General features: G+C 37.7%; 1 protein-coding gene across 6 annotated transcripts in view; it reads left to right on the top strand.

Annotated features, from left to right (window-relative positions):
- Window positions 1-21,426, top strand: part of GRM5 (glutamate metabotropic receptor 5) — a 682,630-nt gene that overhangs the window by 572,874 nt on the left and 88,330 nt on the right. For all 6 annotated transcript variants that reach the window (XM_043994303.1, XM_043994304.1, XM_043994306.1 and 3 more), the window contains one exon: window positions 17,446-18,385. In XM_043994303.1, the coding sequence (XP_043850238.1) occupies window positions 17,446-18,385 (940 nt within the window). The remainder of the gene's footprint in view (window positions 1-17,445; window positions 18,386-21,426) is intronic.

The raw sequence follows: 21,426 nt of genomic DNA, 5'->3' as shown, positions 1-21,426 counted from the left end.
CAGCTAAGTGAAGGATAGATAATAGTGGGGAGAGACCTTCAACAGGGAGAAAAACCAGCAAGCTAGTGAAATAGATCAGCATGATGTGATAAGGACCTGTATTAAGGTGGTTGGCAGTGTCAAAGGAGAGAAGGGCGTCTATAGGCGAGTTGTTGTAAAGGTAGAAGAGACAGGATATGGTGACTAAGTGAATAAGGGAGGTGAGAGAAAGAGGGAAGAGTTAAGGATGTTAACTAGGATGACTGTGAGGATGGTGGCATTCTTGATAGTAATGGGGGAGTTAAGAAGAGGAGAGGGCCTAAGGGGAAAGAAAACAAAACCAGTTTTGTTTAAGTTTAATATGTCAAGAAGATATCCAGTTCAAAATGCCCAATAAGCAGTTGGAGATACAAGACTGTCTCTGTGTCTCTGTCTCTCTCTGCCTCAGTTTCTTTCTCTCTCTGTCTTGGTCTCTTTTCCTATGTTTCTGTCTGGCTCTCTGTCTGTCTGTGTCTTTCTGTCTGTCTCTCTTTGTCTCCTTCTTCTCTCTGAATTACCAGTTGTAGGGTCCCATCCCTTTTACAACGTCACTCATATACCTCCTTCTCTACTCTGAAACTAACACCACCCTGATGCAGGTCTTCTTTTCATGTCTGAATAATTGTAATAACATATTGGGTGTTTTTTCCTACCTTGTCTGTCCCAACTCCTGTACATCCTACTCTCAGCTGTCAATTGTTGGTTTTTAGACAGAAATCTGACCATGTCCCACTCCCTCCATTCCATAAATTCTAGGGACTTTCTATTAACTTCAGGATTAAAAAGAACATATTGCTTTGTTTTTAAGGCCCTTCCTGACCTGACCTTCCTATCTTTCTTGTCTTCTTACACTTCATTCCACTTGATATGCTCTGTCATCCAGTAATGCTGGCCACCTTCCTACTCTGACTCAGAACATTTTTATTTTGCTGGTTATACCTCATGCCTAGAACTCTCTCCTTCCTCATGTACAAAAGTACAACTTCCCTGGCTTCCTTCAAATGTCCCACCTTTTGCAAGAACCCTTTCCCAGTCCTGCTAAATTGGATAGATAGATTGATTGATCAAGATAGATATCAATATCTAGCTATTCATTTATAACTTTACATGTATTTGTGTGTGAGTTTGAAAATTAATGTGGGAAAGAATACCAACAACCAGGGTGATCAGAAAAGACATCTCATATGAGGTGGTGCATGAGATTGAATAAAGCTAGAGAATTGCATTTCAGAAGATGATTTTTGCCATTTTCCTCACCAACCAGGAAAGACAAAACACCACCACCACCAAGAAAAAGAAACATCTGGTCAAGAGGGCCTTTCCTAAAGAGTTGACCCACATTCATACCATCCTCCATCAACTTCACCCTAATGAAATTGACCACTAGTTTTACAATAGACTTAAACTAGGAGGTAGAAACCTTCTTATCACTGAATCCCTTTAAATAGGCTCTTCAAACATTTCAAGCAAGAGAAGTGAATGTGCTCACAATCTGGAATTCTTTTTAGAGACTTATAAGGTGAAGTGGTTATATTTTCTTTCAGTGTTTGAATAGAACTGTGTTCTTATCAATGTAGGTAGTTCCTCCAAGGATGCTAATCATGGCTTATGCCTGATTTCTCAATGCATTGGATGCTTTCATTGATTCTTTTTTCTTGATCCTCAGGCTGCCCTCCTATTTTCCTTCATTCTTGCTCCAGGTCTCATCCACCTTCTTTTCAAGTAGGACTCTTTTCAAGTCGGACTAATTCTTGAAAGTAGTTTTCATACTATTTCTCATTCATCTATTCATTTTCATGAAGAGAACAATATGTATATTCTATAATCTCTAGAAATAAAAGAGAACAAAAACCTCATGTTATGCACCATCAATATGAATATGTAATTAGTCAATAAGCATTTCTTGAGCTCTCATTAAGTGCCAGACACTGTGCTACATTACTAGGGATACTAATAAAAGTAGAAATAACAGTCCCTATGCTCAAGCAGATTACATTAGAATGAGATAACATAATATATAAAAGGAAGCTGAAAGGACAAGAGGAGGAAAATAAGAGGAAGATGGCAGTTGGGTGAAAAATGGAGAAATGGCCGACCTTTGACCCTGGGGAATGTGGCCATAGTTAGGAACTACTCTGATGAAACTAAACTGAAAAGAATTCTATGGTTTCATTGATTTCCACTCATGACAAATACAGCTAGCCCCAAATGAATTGCTTTTTCTTCCCTGGAACATAAACTATTAAAAACCAAAGACTACCATCACATTATCTATCTAAACCACTTGGCAAATTCTCCATAAAGTATTGGTATACTGCATGAGTAATATGAACCAGATAAATGTCTTGTATCATGACTCCTCTTACAAATCACATTAGGTAGAGTGGAAAATTCACAAAGAATTATGTGTATCATTGTACTTGCAAACAATTTAAAACAATATAATGAGATTTACTGATGCAACTTTTAAAAATACATATAAACAGGCTAGAAAAACAGGACAAGCTTGGCTTCTCACCAGATAAACAAAGGACAATCCAATAATATACATAGGCATCTTGCCAAAAGCAAACTCACAGTGGCTTTGCAAGCAAGTTTCACTTTTTCTTTTTTTACTCTAATAAATAAGAACTTCCTTTTATGTGGTGATTTAGAAAGATTAGCTCATTCGAGGTATGCAGTACAAGAATTATTGTGTTCCTATTATAGATGAGAAAACTGAAGCAACTTTGACACAGTCCCAGAAATGTTAACAGTCAGACCTTAGATTTGAATTTAGAAGCTCCACTTCAACATCTATTGTCTCTTTATATAACACCACATTGATGCTCTTTGGGTTCTTGAGTTTTTATTAGATGTTTCATGATTATCATTCACCTAGATTAGTGCTCTGCTTCTGTGGGAACCAAGGATATACCATTTAAATAATCATGTCTTCCTTCAGTAAACATTTATCAATAGTTCATTATATTAAGAGCAGAATACTTAGGACTAGGCAGCTAGATAGCACAGTGGATAAAGCACTGGGCTTGAAATCAGGAAGACTCATCTTCATGAGTTCAAATCTGGTCTTAGAAACTTAATAGCTATGTGACTCTCAGTTTTTGCCTCAGTTTTCTCATCTGTAAAATGAGCTAGAGAAGAAAATGGCAAACCACTCCAGTATCTTTACCAAGAGAACCCCAAATGAGGTCACAAAGAGTCAGGAGTGACTTTAACAGCCAAACAACAACACTTAGCACTAGGGGAAATCCTTAAGTTAGGTAAAATATTCACTATAAGTAAAATATTTATTTATAGAGTAAGTTACATGAAAGAAACAAAGAAGGCTATTATTAATTATTATTCATAAACAGAAGTTGGTAAGTGACTAAATGAAGAGATTGGACAGAGAAACGACAATTTCAAGATTATTAACATGGGAGTCTGGTTGAATAATGATACAGAGACCCAAAAAAGAAAAGGAGAAAGAGAAGGCTTAGTGTAAATATAATGAGCTTGGTTTGGGGCATGTTAAATTCAAAGTAATGTTAAATATTGGATCAATTGCTAGACTGGAAATCAAAAAGCTTTGAATCCAAATCTTGCCTCATAATCACTAAGATTTGGCAAATCACCAAGTCAGTAATCAATCAGAAAATTTTTATGAAGTGCTTACTATGTACTGAGTTCTGGGAATATAAATACAGAAAGAAACACAGAGCAGCTAGATGGCATAGTGGATAGAATACTGGGCCTGGAGTCAGAAAGCTTTCTCTTCCTTAATTCAAATTTGGCTTCAGAAAATTACTAGCTATGTGACCCTGGGCAGGTCACTTAGACCTGTTTGTCTGTTTTCTCATTTGTAAAATGAACTGTAGAAAGAAATGGCAAACCACTCCAGTATCTTTACAAAAAGAGTCGGACACATCTGAAAATAAATGACTGAAAAGAAAGATGTTATCTCTCATCAAGAAACTTACACACAAGTTGGGGAAGACAACACAATAAAGGAAGCTGAAGGTGGGGGAGGGGCGCACAAAAGTAACAGGCAGGGCATTGTAAAGAAAATCCATAGGGCAACCTGGAGAAGAATGAGATACAACTGGTTCTCCTGGTCACCCTCCTTAAATGAAGATTCTGGAATGAGTAATCCAATCAGAGAGAGAAACAGAGGGGAAGGAGAAGATAGTTCCACTATATGGATTTCAGGACTGGAGTGAGGCTTCAGGATGAAGAGCTGGAGCATGTAGCATCAAATCTCTTTATATTTCAGGTGACTCTAGAATTTATCTAGTAAGTAAAAGATGAGTCACAATTTGAATTGATAGAGGGAATTCCTTCACTTGGGAATTTACTATGCTGACAAAATTATAGCCACTTCATGTATTTATGAAAATGTGAAGAGCCAGTTAGACATCCACATGGAAATGTCCTGAAGACAGATGGAATTATGTGTCTAAGGCTCAGAAGAAAGGTCATGACTACATATTCAAATTTGGGGATCAAAAACACAAGGGGTGGTTTTTGAATCAGTAAGAGCAAACGAAATTGTCAAAGGAAAGAGTATTTAGAGAGAAGACAATAGGAGTAAGAATAGACTCTTGAGAATTTCCCAAGAGAAGCCTTCAAAAAGAGAAGCTAAGGAAGGGCACTGAAGATTTAGAGTGTTGGGAGAAGAAAAAGGAGAGTATGGTATCTCTGAAGCCAAGGGCAGACAAAATATCCAATAGGGGACACAGGCCAACAGTATTAAAAGCTGTAGACAATTTAAGGAGATGGAGTACTAAAGAAAGGTAATTCAGGGGTTAGACTATCATTTTTTACTTTCGAGAGAGTAATCTGTGCAAAATGCTGAGGCTGAAATTCAGTTGCAAAGAGTTGATGATACAGGAAGGGAAAATATAAATTATAGAAAAATTCATCAGGAAGTTTAACAAGGGAGAAGAGAAAGATGGGATGGTAACTGATGGGATAAAAGGGGCCAAAAGAAAGCCTTTTAAAAAGATTCAAGAGACCCCATCATATATTGAATAATAAGAGAGGGGAATAAGTAAAGGGAAGAAAAACTACTAAAGAGATCTATGTTTATGCAATATACACACATTTTGTGTATCCATTGACTATTGCTCTGACGAAAAGGGGGAAGGACCAGTAGTATTGCTCTCTCCAGGAGTGTCAGCATGCTAGATCATAAGCATCAACTGGCACCACAAACATTTGAATACATTAAGAGACTGTAATTTTGTAAGCTTAGGGAACTCCCCCTCACTGTGGAAACTCTTTCCATCAATGCAGAGAAAAAGACAGAAAGATACAGAGACATAGACCAGCAGAAACATAGAAAGACCGGGACAAAGAGAGAGGCAGATACATATATATGTGGAGAGAAAGAGAGAGGGGGGAATTGATTCAGAAACAAAATTAATGTAGCCAGTTCTAGGAAGAAATAACAGAGAATTAGTTACATGAAAAAATCAGTGTTAGATTTCACTAGTCACATGCCCCCCTGCTACCTGCCTCTTTAGCCACAGTAGAGCTTATTTGCTCTAAGCTATCAACTCTTACCCTTCTCCCAGGCTATCAAAGGGCAATCATCTAACCTATGTTGGGTTCAAGTAGCTTTTCCCCTGTCATCAAGCTTGCTCACTCAACCTAGATACTGCACATTAAAAATCCAGTTTTGTGCAATTGGAACAATTAGGGAATTCACATGCTAAGAGTAAGAAACCACTATAGGATTCTTTTAAAGGCAAAATTTCTCTAAGCATTTGATGTAAGATTCAATTTAAATACATTTAAGTTTTTCACAATTCCTCAAAAATGGATTTATTGGGCAATTCAATTCAACAGACATTTATTGGGGGGGGGGGCAATGAGGGTTAAGTGACTTGCCCAAGTTTACACAGCTAGTAAGTGTCAAGTGTCTGAGGTCGGATTTGAACTCAGGTCCTCCTGAATCCAGGGCCAGTGTTCTATCCACTACGCCACCTAGCTGCCCCTCAACAGACATTTATTAGTAACCACCTGGTATAGGGTACTGTGTTAGGTACTAGGGATACAAAGAAATTCACAATAATCCTTATCCTCAAAAATTTTACCTTGTATTACTGGAAGGGGATGGGAAGGTGGAAGAATGCCATGTATTCAAATAAGAATAGTATATGGAAAACAGGAGAAGGAGGAGGAAAAGGAGAGGGAGAGGGAGGAGGAGGGGAAGAGGAAGAAGAGGAGGAGGAAGAGGAAGAGGAAGAAGAAGAAGAGGAAGAAGGAGAAGGAGAGGAAGAAGGAGCAAGAAGAAGAAGAAGAGGAAGAAGGAGGAGAAGACAATGTTAACAATTGGGGAGGAGGGGTGTCAGGGAAGAACTAATTAGCTCCATTTTCATTGGTAGGATGAGGGAAGAAAGAGGATACTCAAACTTAGAGTAAAAAAAGATGTTCCCTTTTCAAGTTAAAGAATGAAAGGAGAGGGCAGCTAGGTGGTGCAGTGGATAAATCACTAGCCCTGGATTCTGGAGGACCTGAGTTCAAATTTGACCTCAGACACTTGACATTCACTAGCTGTGTGACCCTGGGCAAGTCACTTAACCCTCATTTTCCAGCCAAAAAAAAAAAGAATGAAAGAAGAAAAAAGCCCATGTCTTAATAGGCAAGAGTATCCTAAAAAAATGGGTGTACATGTCTTTGTGCTTCAACTCATTGCTATGGCATCAACAGAGTGGCACATTGGACAAAGAACAGCAGTGTCTTTTGTTGGGGAAAAAATGAGTGAGACTAGGCTTGATTCTATACAGAGAGACAGAGTGATAAAATGAAAAGAGCACTAACTTCAAAGTGCTGGGTTTGAACCCAGCCTCTGCTGTTTACTATCTTTATAGCCTTAGACAATTCAGTCTCTCTGGGCCTCAGTTTCCCCATCTGAAAATGAAAGAGTTCAACCAGTTCACTACCTTTAAAGTCCCTTTCAGGTCTAAATCTGTGCTCCAATAATCCTTTTAAGGAAAACTTCTGAGTAATATGTGTGAATATAATAATATTCCAGCTTTGAGCAGTTAACTAACTACTAAAGGCACATGAATATTGTCAAAAGTATCAAGGTCAGGGCAGCTAGGTGGCGCAGTGGATAAAACACTAACTCTGGATTCAGGAAGACCTGAGTTCAAATCTGGCCTCAAATACTTGACACTTACTAGCTGTGTGACTGTGAGCAAGTCACTTAACCCTCTTTGCCCTGCAAAAAAGAAAAAAAAAGTGCCAAGGTCAATAATGGTAACTGAAGGACCTGAGATATATCTATCCACCAGATTTATTGGGTACCTACTTTTTGCAAGAAAATGAAACCACTAATGCTATCCCTAAAACATCCAATTCCCACTTGATTAGTTGTTTATTGCCCTGGAGAAAGTAGATTATTAAGAAACTATTAATTTTACTCCGAAAACTTGACCTCACCCAAGATTTAAATATTAATTAGAAACCCTGGGTCTCACCATATCACAGATTCAGAACTAGAAAGGACTTTAGAGATCATCTTAAACTGTAAACTTGGAGAAACAGAGATAGAGACAGAGACAGAGGGAAAAAAAGAGAGAGATAAATGATAGTAAGATAGATGATAAATAGGTAATAGATGAGAAAGAGATGAGAGGGCTATAGATAGATAACTATATTTCAGCAAAATTGGTTTCCTTTGTAATTCTACTTATTTTATTCATTTAAGAATATTATTACAACAAGAGGTCCATAGGTTTCAAATAGGCAAAAGGGGTACATGTCATACACACAGAGCTGAAACCCCCTCATTTTACAAATAAGTAAATTAAGGCCTAAAGAGTAAAGTGACTTACTCAAGATCACACAAGGGATACGAGGGAGACAAAGATGTTGACCTTTGGGCCTCAGATTCATCCTTTCCCCACTCTCATTCAGAAAATGCTCCCAACATGGGTACCTATGTAACCATACTTACCTTCTGGATTAAGACACTATTCAAATTTGCATTATGAAATGTCACCACAAACATTTTCTACCTACCCTAGGAAAATGTAGCTAATGAAGACAAGAGAACATCACCCTGAGTCTTTATCTCTTTGGGTTGATTTTATTAAGTGAATCTGAAGGGGGTGGGGGAGAGTAATAAACCTTGAAGGGCATGAAATAGGCTAGGATGGATGATGAATGTAAGTCTGGGAGAACATCCCATCTGTGGTAAGGTGGGGAAGTTGCCTTATAATCAATCCTCATTTTCTTTTGCTTTGCCCTGTTGCTCAATCCAAAAAATTCAGGTACTTTCTGCTCTGAAGAATGCCTTCAGGGGTAGGAATGATGTTATAGTTACCAATCAGGCCCTCAGAGCAACATCCAAGTAAATCTTGGGAGAACAAACATAGGCTTCAGATGGTAGTGACTATTAGCAGAGATCTTCACTATCTAATGGGGAGTGTAGGGAATAAATATGTATTAAGCACCTAATATGTGGTGCCAGACGCTGTGTGTCAGGAATTTTACAAATATTATCTCATCTGATCCTCAAAAAAAAATTCTGGGAAGAAACAGAGGTTAAAGGACTTGCCTAGGGTCACACAGCTAGTAAATGTCTGAAGGTAGATTTGGGCTCATCTTCATGATGAAGAGTCATACATGACTAAAAAAATGACTGAACAACAACTTCCTGACTCCAGACTCTGTCCATTGAATCACTGGTTAGGGGAGTTGGGGAGAGACCGATAGATTTCTTAAGGTATTTGAAGGGTTAGCCTACATAAAAGAAATCAGACTTATAATACGTGGTCCCAAGGGAGGACCAATAAGTAGAATTTGAAGTGAAGCAATGTTAGGTTTGATAAAAGGACATCAACTCTCTAACTATTCAACCAATTCAGTAGCTTGAATGTACTGCCTCAGGAAATAATGAGTTCCCCTTTACTTGAGATGTTTCTACAAAATCCCAATGACAACTTTTCAGGTCTGGTATAGTTGGGATACTTATAAAGATAAGGGCTGGGTTAGATAATGAGGTTCTTTCAAAGTTGAGATTCTGAGATTTAAATCTTAGAAGTGCATAAGATACTTCAGTATTAGGAGAGGTTGAGTACACCCTTCTGATGTCATCATATAACAAATCTCATTGGATATTTTTCTTGGTGGAGAAGACACTGAAGAATATAGGATCCCAGGATTTTAAGCCAAACATCTCCTAGAAACCATTTAGTCCAACCTTCTCATTTCGCAGATGAGGGAACTGAGACCAGAGAGATGAAGTAAGTTGTCCATAGTTAAACAGGTCCCAAGAACCAAGAAACATTTAGAGTTGTAATGGACCTAAAAAGCTATTCAGTTCGCCATGACCACCCAAATCTCTCATTGAAATACTGGATGGCACAGTGGGTAGGAACCTGGACTTGGTGTCAGGAAGACCTAAGTGCAAATACGGCCTCAGTCACATTCCAGCCCTGTGACCCTGGACAGGTCACTTAATCTTTCTCTGTTTCAGTTGTCTCATCTGTTTAATGGGGATTAAAATAGCACCTATCAGGGCAGCTAGGTGGCTCAGTGGATAAAGCACCGGCCCTGGATTCAGGAGGACCTGAGTTTAAATATGGCCTCAGACCCTTGACACTTACTAGCTGTGTGATGCTGGGCAAGTCACTTAACCCCAATTGCCTCACCAAAAAAAAAAAAATAGCACCTATCTCACAGTATTTTTATGGGGAATCAATGAGATAACATATAAATACATATGCATATATATGCCTAATATTGTATATATGCATACGTAGATATAGATAGATATAGTGCTTCTCAAACCTTAAAGTACTATCTTACATGTTGCTGCTACTACCACTACCACCACCCTTCTACTTTACAATTAAGGAATAATAGGTGGTGACTCAATAATAATCACTATCATTTATGTAGAACTTTTAAGGTTAGCAAAACACTTTACAAATATCATCTCATTTATTCTCACAACCAGCCTGGGAGGTAGGTGCTATTATTAGCCCCATCTTACAGATGAGGAAACTGAGGCAGATAAAGGGCTAAAATGACACAACTAGAAATTGTCTGAGCCAGGAGTTAAACTCAGGCCTCCCTGACTCTGGGTTATCTTTATCCACAGTGTTACCTAGTAGTCGCTAGCATTCCACACATTCAAGGTAGCAGTCAAATGTAAATCAAGGGGGCAGCTAGGTGGTGCAGTGGATAGAGCACCGGCCCTGGAGTCAGGAGGACCTGAGTTCAAATCTGACCTCAGACACTTAACACTTACTAGCTGTGTGACCCTGGGCAAGTCACTTAACTCCAATTGCCTCACCAAAAAAAACACCCAAATGTAAATCCAGGGTTCAAACTCATGTTCTCTGAATCTCAGTACTTTTCTGTATCAAGGTCCTAAGAAGTTCAGTTTCCTCATTTTAGATAAGTAAACTGAGGCCCAAGAGAGAGAGTGATTCACGAGTGGTCACATAGCTGGTAAATATTCAAGGCCTGATTTGAATCCAGGTCCTCTGAATCCAAAATCAGCACCTACCCAGTAAGCTTTAGTGCTTTGTTATCATCATGCTTCAAGCAAAAGGCTTTGAAAGAAATAACTTTATTGATTCTAAAACTACAAAATATCTGTTTGGTCTCAAATATGCCACTTTAATCCCTCTGGGCCTCAGTATCACCATCTGTACGATGAAAAGAGTAAATTTCTTTGGTCCTTGAGATGATGAGCAAAATGCTGTATTTGGAGGTAGAAAATATGAGCTTGATACCTGGCTTTACAATTCTCTCTGTGTGACCTTGAATAAGACACTTATCATTTCTGAGAATTCATATTCCTTATCTGAGAAAATGATGCAGGTTGAACTAAATGCCTTCTCAGGTCCCCTCCAAATCTCAGTCCATGATCCTATCATAAGCCTATAAGTGATTAGTGTCTATTTTTTTTTCATTCTTTTTCTATGGCATCTCTTCCGCAGTGAGATTAAGGTGCTTTCCTTCTAATCAAAAGGTATTGTGAAAGCCATTTCGAAACAGCACACAATCCATAGTTATAGTATTAGTTGGTCATTGGAAAAAACAAACAAAAATATCCCTGCCAGCTTTTACTTCTTTTCTCATTTCCTTACCCACATTCTCCTTAAATCCAGTTTACTCTTACCTTCTTATATCTATGACAAAGTAGGAGAGGTGTCACATGGACTGAAATCTTCTGATAAAATAGTAAAGAGTAATTTTTGTCTTCCCCAAAGGCCATTTGTTCTTTTCTGTCCATTTCAGTCATTTTTCAATCTTCTCTGAGTCTTCAGGACCCCATTTGGGGAAATGGCGGTTTACCATTTCCTTCTCCATCTCATTTTATAGATGAGGAAACTGAGACAAACAGGGTGAAGTGACTTCTCCAGAATCACATAGCTAGTAGGTTTCTGTCATCAGATTTGAGCTCAGGAAGAAGAATCTTCCTGATTCCAGACCTGGCACTCTATCCACTGTGCCAGCAAGCGGCCCCTTTCTATCCATAGGTGGCTATTAGACATGCTTTTACCATCTATTCCAGATGTCTATACCTGATCTTGCTCCACAATTCCCTCTAGCTCTCCAATCAGTAATCCTAAAGCCCTAGCCTCGCCCTATACCTCAATTCAGTAGCTCAAGAGAGCCAAGATGAGAGGAAACAGAAAACTGTTTAGAAGCAACAGATTAGTAGAAAGATCATTTCCTCTGAAGATAGATATTAGGAGGTATGAAGACATCAAAGTCAACAGTTTTGGAAAGATGCCCTACATGCTCAGTAAATATGCACAGACATAACATCTACATGTATGAATATACATGACATACAACCTACCCACGGCAAAAGAAAATCCTCCTTTTAACCAAATACGATAACAGTGTAAGGAAAAGTTTTCAAAAATTGTTATTCAGTAGTATCTAACTATTTGGGAATTTTCTTGTCAAAGATACTGCAGGGGTTTGCCATTTATTTTCTTCTCCAGCTCATTTTTCACATGAGGAAATGAGGCCAAATGGATTAAGTGAGTTGCCCAGGTTCACACAGCTAGTAAGCATCTGAGGCTGGATTTGAACTCAGGAAGATGAGTCTTCCTGATTTCAAGACCAGTGTTCTATCCACTGTACCACCTAGTTGCCCTATTGATATAGACTGTAATATGGAATCTCTTCTCTGAGTTACTGAGTAACCAAATTTGCCAGTAAAGTTTACCTAATGCTGTCTCACTTCTGAGGAGATTGGTGTTTGGCAGATAGGTGGGAGGGACTGAATAATCCACAAATTGACAATCAAATGCCTGGACATTTAAGGATTCCCTGTACCCCCACAGAAGGAGTGTCCTTGCCTAGGGTGGAGGCATAATCACCAATCAATCAAGTCAACAAGCATTTATTAAGTGATACTATGTGTTCTACTGATACTAAAGATTTGTTGATAACAATAACCATTATAACATCCCCTGATCTAGAAATAGAAGAGTTATGAAAAAACACATATGGTCACAGTCCAGAAATATGGTTAAACCCTAGTTATCTATAACCCTCAGTGAATAAGTCATCTTGAATATCTGTTTATTTTTTTCCCAGAAAGCTTATGATTTTGCCATTTTATGAACTTTTTATCTTAACAATTGAAAATGTTTTAAAAATGTAATTTTAACTGATTTTAAATATAGCATAGTGAATATAGTGTAACCTTTTCTTTATTACTCATGAGGCTGTATTATAGTGATGCCTTCAGGACTAGCAAGTTGGATCAGCCTGTTTGCCCTTACATTAAATAGCCCCAAGGCTTCTCTGGTATTTGAATTTTTTCCTTGCTTATTATAGTTTTTATACTTTCTATCTTGTTATCAGGCTGTCACCTAGCACTTGTCCCTGCTGTCAGGATAACTGTCTCTTCCAACTCTCCTCTCATAGGCTAATTTGTTCAGGGCTTCAGAAACCTTAGAATCAAGCAGTGTTAGAACTGTGTGTTAAATAAGAGTAAATAGCCTCATTCAGATGCAAATAGCCTTGAGAGTCTTAATAAAGTACATGAGCTCTCCTGCACACTATATTTAATGTCACATAAATGAAATCGAACCTCAAATATTTTAGCAAATGTTAATTGGTGGCTGAAATTAGGAGAAACTAGGCTGAAAATTAGGAGAAATATTAAAACTAATCCAAGGAATATTCGAAAACAAAATCCAGTGTCTAGAAGACGCAGCTATTCCCTATTGCCTAATAGATTACTTGAATACTTGGGACCCCTAATAACAACTCCCTTTTTTTTTTTTTTTTGCGGGACAATGGGGGTTAAGTGACTTGCCCAGGGTCACACAGCTAGTAAGTGTCAAGTGTCGGAGGCCGGATTTGAACTCAGGTACTCCTGAATCCAGGGCCGGTGCTTTATCCACTGCGCCACCTAGCTGCCCCCACAACTCCCATTTATAAAATGCTTTATGTCAGCCAACTATAGATTAGCCATCAACAACTAGGACTCTCCAACAAAAAGTGATATGTATTTTTAAGAAGCCCAAGGAAGGGTCTTGGTAATGTTTTAGTCATCATTGTAATACCTCATAGTATTTACTTACAGTATATATAATACATTTATTTCAAAACAATATCAAATAGCTTTTCTTTTTATTGACCATTTTATCCTAAGAATCTTAGAAGTGAAATGATACCTTAGAGGTCATCTAGTCTAATAATACTGGGAATAAGCCCTTTGGGTCTTTAACCATTCCTGTCCTGTCTACTTCAAAAGTGTTGAGAGGAATTAATTATGTAATTATGGTAAATATGTTTTAGAAAAGTATAAAGTGCTATATAAATATAAGATTTCAGTGTTATGACAATTTCCATTTTATAAATGGGGAAACCAAGGCACAAGTCCTGGCAACATACCCAAGGGTACACAGCTGATTAATTAGCACTAAAATCAAAACTAGAGTACAAGACTTTTGACTTCCATCCATATTCTCTTTCCATGAAACCACTTCATTTTGACTCTTTTTATATAAAATATTTTTCCTACAGAACAAGAAGAGCGAAATGTGAAATTAGTAATGAGACTGATATTTTAATTTAAACAAACATACCGGAACTCATATGTAAAAGAAGTGTCATCCTACAAACTAGAAATTTTATATATTTATTTTGTATCTCTGCCCCCCCCCAAAAAAAAAAAGCCTAGCACTGCTTATGACGTTTCTGGAACTCTCTTTGGGAATTATTTTCAAAGCTAGTTCATTGAACCATACAACAAAATGTAGCTCATGCACTAGTGGCACCTTTTTTTTTTTTTTTCTGGAAAAAAAAAGACTTACCTTATCCATAAGACTTGACTTCAAGTTGCTTTTACCTATTTTGAAAAAAAAGAAACAATCTTATAAGATAAAAATATTTCTAGTATTGAAAAGTTTCCAGTGAATATATAATTAGAAAACAAAGAATTGGAAAAATAGCTGAAGCAGAATGGTTGGGGTGAAAAGAACAGCAATCTTGGGATTCTAGAAGCGCTGCTATATTCAGAGCTTGGAGTAGGGAAAGCAAAGTAGACATTCATGCAAGGTACAACAGAGCCTAGAAAAATGGATGAGGAGATAAAAAACAAAGGAAGCTAAGACCTTATTTTTATTACTATGTGTGGTTTTTTTGTTCTTTAGTCATTTTAGTCATGTCCAACTCTTTGTGACCCCAATTGGTGTTTTCTTGGCAAAGATGTTGGTGGTTTGCCATTTCCTTCTCCAGCTCATTTTACAAATAAGGAAACTGAGGAAAACAGGGTTAAGTGATTTGCCCAGGGTCACACAGCTACTAAGTGTCTGAGTTTAGATTTGAACTCAGATCCTCCTGACTCCAGGCTCAGTGCTCTATCAATGGCACTATCTAGCTGCCCCAGATATATTTTAATGTCAGCAAATTCTGCTAGCAATGACTGATGATTAATTATTTGTGATCCAAGCCAGGTCATTTATAAGGGAAGTAGAATGCAGGGGAAAGAGTAGTAGCTTTCAAGTATGAGGGTCTGGATTCAAATCCCAGCTCTGTATATAACTATGTGAGTGATCTGAACAAGGTGTTTGGACAAGCTCTCTACCTCCAGTTTTCTACTCTATAAAGGGGGAGGTCAGACTAAACAGCCTCTGACTTCCTAGCTCTAAGTCTTTGATCCTATAATGACAGAAGACATGATTTACTCCTGAAAGCTTCCTTTAAGTTACATTACATTTGTCAAAAAGTCATATCTTTTTTATATTTATAACTGTGATTTCATCAGTGAAGGCAGCTCCCTACATGGCAATTTTTTTCACCAATACGGACTTAAAAAAAAATCACCTGTCCCTTAGATTCTTTGGGATTTGCCTTAGAAGTGGAGAGAGTTGCTAATGGTCACATAGTTAGTAAGTGTCAAAGGCAGAATTTGAATATAGATCTACCTGACACACACCACAAGTATATTTATGTAGAAAACTTAAAATATACATGCCCAAAGAAATTTTCCTTTAAGTTAATCCATAATGGACTCAAGGCAAAGAATTCTAAAATATCTCCAGCCTAAAAGAATAGTGAGAGCATATATAAAATGTGTACATTAATGGCTGATTACATCCAATTAGACAACAATTAAGATTTAGCAATAAAGATAAGTTGGAGGTTTTCAAAAAATTGAGAAAAATAATAGCTCACATAATCTTATGTTATGAAATACACACACACACATACACACACACACACACACACACACACAGATATTGTGGGGCAATGAGGGTTAAGTGACTTGCTCAGGATCACACAGTTAATGTCAAATGTCTGGGGCTGGCTTTGAACTCAAGTCCTCCTGAATCCAGGGCTGGTGCTTTATCTACTTAGCCACCTAGCTGTCCCTGTGAAATAATTTTTTTCCTTTAATAGTTGCTTTTTTTTTGGAATGGCATTGTAATGAAAGTATTCTTATATTATACAAAACATGAGTGGATTCCTTTATCATAAAGATTTTGTGAACATTTAAGGGAATGCTATCATGGCAACTATATTCCCAAATTTACTTTCATCTAAAGCGAAAGAGAGCAGCCAGTGCTTTATAAGAATCTTCCAGAATGAGGTTGCAGGTTGTGGTTTCTGGAACCAATGATATAGTTACAAGCCAGGGAAGTAGCAAAAGGTAGAGCTGAATCAGACCTTAGATATGCCATTCCAGACAGGAACTGGGAGTCACTGAAAATTTTTGACGTGAAGAGTAACAGGATCAATCCTGTACATTAACAAGATTAGGTATATTTATAGTCTAAATGTTATTATTCATAATAATACTTACTCCAGGATACAGGACGAGAGAATTTTAGGACCTTAAGGTTGATTTGATTAATCAAATAAAGTATTTTTGATTCCATTTGAATATGCAAAAATGAGCCCAAAACTCATAACATGGCACATATTTTAGTAGTAAACTTTAAGTATATGACTGACCAGTGGCTCCTACTTTTTATCTCAGTGTACATGTGTATATGTAATTATGAGTATGGTACACATTTGTTTATATTTAATGAAATTTAATGTAATTGAAATTATTGATTTTACACTTGACTCTGCTCTTTATCTCTTGTTTATTCTTAAATTTCCTTTCCATGTCTGATATATATATATATATATATATATATATATGTTCCATGTTCTTCAAATTTTCTTGTAATATCTTTCTTTATAATTAGTTCATGTATCCATTTGACCTTATCTTGGCGAATGGTGGAAGATATTGGTCAGTGCCCAATTTCTGCCAGACTGGTTTCCAATTTTTATCAAATAATGAATTCTTATCACAAAAATAAATCTTTTTACTTGTCAAACACAGGAACAAAAGGGGGGAAATAAATTTACATGACAACTTTATTATATATTTAAAAGGAACAGCAAGTTGTACATAATAGATTTGTAGTTTCATCTGCAAGCATCTTTTTAAAAAAAATCTACTGTTATGGCAATGCTTATTTTATTTTATAAATTAAAAAGAAATATTTTTAAAACCTATGTTAAATGAAATTATCTAAAATATGAGATTTCCAATTTTACCTACCTTAAAAAAGTGCATTAAGAGAGGAAATGTGGCATAGTAAATAAAGAATTGGCCTCTGAGACAGGAATATATGAGTTCAAGACCTGCCTCTAGCACATATTGATTATGTGACCCTGCATAAGTCATTTAACTCAGAGCTTTAGACAAGTCTCTAAGATTATAGAAGATGGCAACCTGAATCAGCAAAGAGACTATTCTCATCTGATTATTTCCTTTATCAGTAAAATTGTAGGTCCGGTCCCTGATTCATGGAGAGACATTAATGATCTTTAAACTAAAAGTTACAGCTTCATTCCAAAAGCCAAACTATAGTAATCGAAGGAAATAAGAGCCAGGTCAGTGCCCTCTCTCTTGTTTCTTCTCACGGTAAATCTCTGTTTCCACAGGTTGTGATCTGATCCCAGTGCAGTATCTGAGATGGGGTGATCCAGAGCCAATTGCAGCTGTGGTGTTTTCCTGCCTGGGCCTTCTGGCAACCCTGTTTGTCACAGCAATCTTCATCATGTACCGCGACACTCCTGTTGTCAAATCCTCCAGCCGGGAACTCTGCTATATTATTCTGGCCGGCATCTGCTTGGGTTACTTGTGTACTTTCTGTCTCATTGCAAAGCCAAAGCAGATTTATTGCTACCTGCAAAGAATAGGCATTGGCCTCTCTCCAGCCATGAGCTATTCTGCACTGGTCACCAAAACCAATCGCATAGCCAGGATTCTGGCTGGCAGCAAGAAAAAGATCTGTACCAAGAAGCCAAGGTTCATGAGTGCCTGTGCCCAGCTGGTCATTGCATTCATCTTAATTTGCATCCAGCTTGGCATAATTGTTGCCCTGTTCATAATGGAGCCTCCTGACATAATGCATGACTACCCAAGTATTCGAGAAGTCTACTTGATCTGCAACACCACCAACCTGGGTGTCGTCACTCCCCTCGGCTATAATGGGTTATTAATTTTAAGCTGTACCTTTTATGCATTCAAGACCAGAAATGTTCCAGCTAATTTCAATGAGGCCAAGTACATTGCTTTCACAATGTACACCACTTGCATCATATGGCTGGCCTTTGTGCCCATCTATTTTGGAAGCAATTACAAAATCATCACCATGTGTTTCTCGGTCAGTCTCAGTGCCACTGTGGCTCTCGGCTGCATGTTTGTGCCGAAGGTGTACATCATTCTGGCCAAGCCAGAGAGGAATGTGAGAAGCGCCTTTACAACATCTACAGTGGTGCGGATGCATGTAGGAGATGGGAAGTCGTCCTCAGCTGCCAGCCGGTCCAGCAGCCTGGTCAACCTGTGGAAAAGGAGGGGCTCATCTGGAGAGACCTTAAGGTAAACAAGAGAAGAGCTTTGGTCATACTAGTTAGGCCATTCTCATCTTGGGCTTTTTAAAAGGTAAATGTGATCTGAAAAATAGTGGCTATAGAACAGACTTGAGACTTTCCTACTGAGCCACTTATGGTTGGGTGTAACCAAGGATTGGAGTCGGGTTACCAAGCTAAGATCAGAAACAAGCAGGTCAGGATGTAGGGCAAAGCAGATGACCAATAGGAAATGAGATCAGGAAAACGGAACACAGTTCGCTTGCTAAGCCAGAGACAGAGATACCAGAAAGCAGTTAGAGTTAGAATTGTAGAGGTGCCATGGTACTGATTCACAAGCTGGGATGGAGAAGAAACAGGGGAAAACATCACTAAAAGAAAGGAGAGAGGCTCAGGCCTTGGCTGAACTTGTGATATCTTCTCTTCCACCTGATCCCAGCACCCAGGTTCACACCTGTATGTCTAACTCACTTTCCTCTTCACGGTGATCAAGCCCAGTCCTTGGCTAGGAAACTGAGTTGTTTGGGAGTATCTTAGAGTTAGCTTGAGTGTATTATCTACAAAACCAGCCAGGCAGCTCACCCTTTCTTCTGGCCAAGGGCCATGGACAAAGAAATTAAGCACCCATCACTTGGTCAGGTATTGGAATTTCAATCCCAAGTGGTATTCCCCTTTAGATAGTAATGCCTACTAATTAATGACTAGAACTGAAATGCTGAAAGTAACTTTCATTGTCTTAACTGCTTCGGTTAAAAATCCAGGGCAGTCAAACAGTCTCCAGGGGGTTGGACATTAAGGAATAGCAGTCTCCATAGAAGGATGTATCCAGATCTATCATACTTAGGTGTGTTGTTTTTGCCAAAGAAGATAAACTAACTTGGAAGAAAATTCTGAACAAGCTTGCTCCAATCAGGGATTTTCAATTTTACTTTCTCTGCATGAAAATCCCCATCTGTTCTAACTGGTTCCATCAATAGGAATCACCATATTACCTAGATGGAATAAAAGCTGATGTAGGGGTCTTTGTACTTAGGGATGACAATGACTGAGGACTTACAGGACTTGAGTTTCCCCATGCTACATACCAGTCTTGGCTTACTTATACTGCTCCTCTTTATCCTTGTCTATGTTACTCCTGAGCTCTTTCCTCATTTTCCATGTCTCTTTCCATCTATCATGGATTCCTAACATTTTTTGTGTCATAGAGTCCTTTGGCAGTCTGGTGAAGTTCTATGGACTCCTCCCAACAATGTTTTTTTAAAAGCATAAAATAAAATATATAGGAATTTTACAAAAGAAGCCAATTACATCATACATGCATACATATATACACGCAACTAAATGTTATATACATATAAACTGATATCTGTGAATATGCATATGTCAATTTTATATATATACACACACATATATCTGTGTGTATATCTATCTATTTATCTATTTCTTGGAAATCTGTGAATATACACATACACATATACACATATATGTGTGTGTGTGTTGTAGTTCACAGACATATGCATGTATATGTATATGCATGGTTCACAGATCCCAGGTTAAGGACTGCTGAATTCTAAATCATATACTTTTCAACTAGATTGGAACTCTTCAGAGTTGAAGGGCTTTGTCCACTGCTTCTGTGGCTAAATTCTTATCATGAGCCATGCAGAAAACTCCACAAAGTAGATGTTCCATAAATCTTGTTGACTGACAGTTTTACCTTTCCTGGTTTTCCCAAGTCCATTTTTACCATCCTATAGTTTCCTGCTGCTCCTGCTACTTGCCACACCAGCCCTTCCTTTTAAGTTTTATAAGAACTTGATATTTTGTAGTTGATGCCTGGAAAACTATCAGGGGGGTGGTCAATGAACCCAGCCAGGAAGCTAGGTATATATCTATTGTGAAACACTTGGGAAGCCAGTGACATTAATGGTGTGGTTTCAGCTATCTTCAAGTATGTATAGCACTGCCCCCTAGTGGTGATGATCATTGTTGAAAAATTAAACCATCACTAATGAGATTGATAGAAGCATTCCCTTTAGTCAAGTGATTCTACAGTTGTATCGGGAACAGGGACTGTGGTGTAGTGAAACTGATGATGAGACTATAATAAAAAGAATTTTGGCTTTGAATTCCAACTCTGACACTTAATCTGTAATGAAAATAATAGATTTAAACTTAGAAAGAACCGGATAATCCATGAAACTTTTCAGATACTGTTTCCTCATCTGGAAAATGAGGACAATAATATTTCTGCTAATTGTTTTCAGTGACCCCCTCCTTCATTCTCACTGAAGATCTGAATTAGAGTAGGTAATTACCTAACATGAATTTCTCATATTGATCCAATAAAATCAATGAGAGAGATCTAGACTAAATACCTACATTATATGTGTGCATATAGATAATCTATAAATAGGTTGATAACAGATGATAGAGATAGATGATGGATGGATAGATGATAGACAGACATACAGATAAATATATTTACACTACCTACTTCATAGGGTTATTGTGAGGAAAGTACTTTGTAAACCTTAAAGTGCTATAGATGTGATTTTGTATTATTACAGACCTGAACTCATTGATTCTATCCACAGTAGGTTTTTTGATAAACGATTAATATTCCTTTCTAATAGCTACTTCACTATTTTCATCTAATTCTCTTCTAGGGAAGAAGGTGGGGAAAGTCACTGGTGATGCTAAAAAACATGTTACTTTCAGGGCCCCCCTAATTATTAGTCAATAAGTCAATTGATTAAACATGCCTGTAATTATTAAGCATTTAGAATGTTATAGTACTTAGGGCTGTGTCTAGTACTTAATAAATGCTTGCCAGGAACTGTTATTTCACTTTTTTTCCTATAATGTCATGAGGTGATTTGATTTATATCAGTGCATTTGGTTATAGGAATCTCATTTGGATGAATATTTTCTAAATGATTCTTCTTGAGCAGGGTAGATGGAGAAGCACCTGAGAAATGTGCCCATGATTTACACTAGGCAAGGTTTAGAATTTTTCTTGAAGCTCAGGCTCTAAGCTCATCTGCCAAT

The sequence above is a fragment of the Dromiciops gliroides genome, chromosome 3, assembly GCF_019393635.1.
Source record: "Dromiciops gliroides isolate mDroGli1 chromosome 3, mDroGli1.pri, whole genome shotgun sequence".
Taxonomy (NCBI): Eukaryota; Metazoa; Chordata; class Mammalia; order Microbiotheria; family Microbiotheriidae; genus Dromiciops; species Dromiciops gliroides.
The sequence above is the reverse complement of the archived record's forward strand: the minus strand, read 5'-3'. Positions and strand labels throughout refer to the sequence as shown.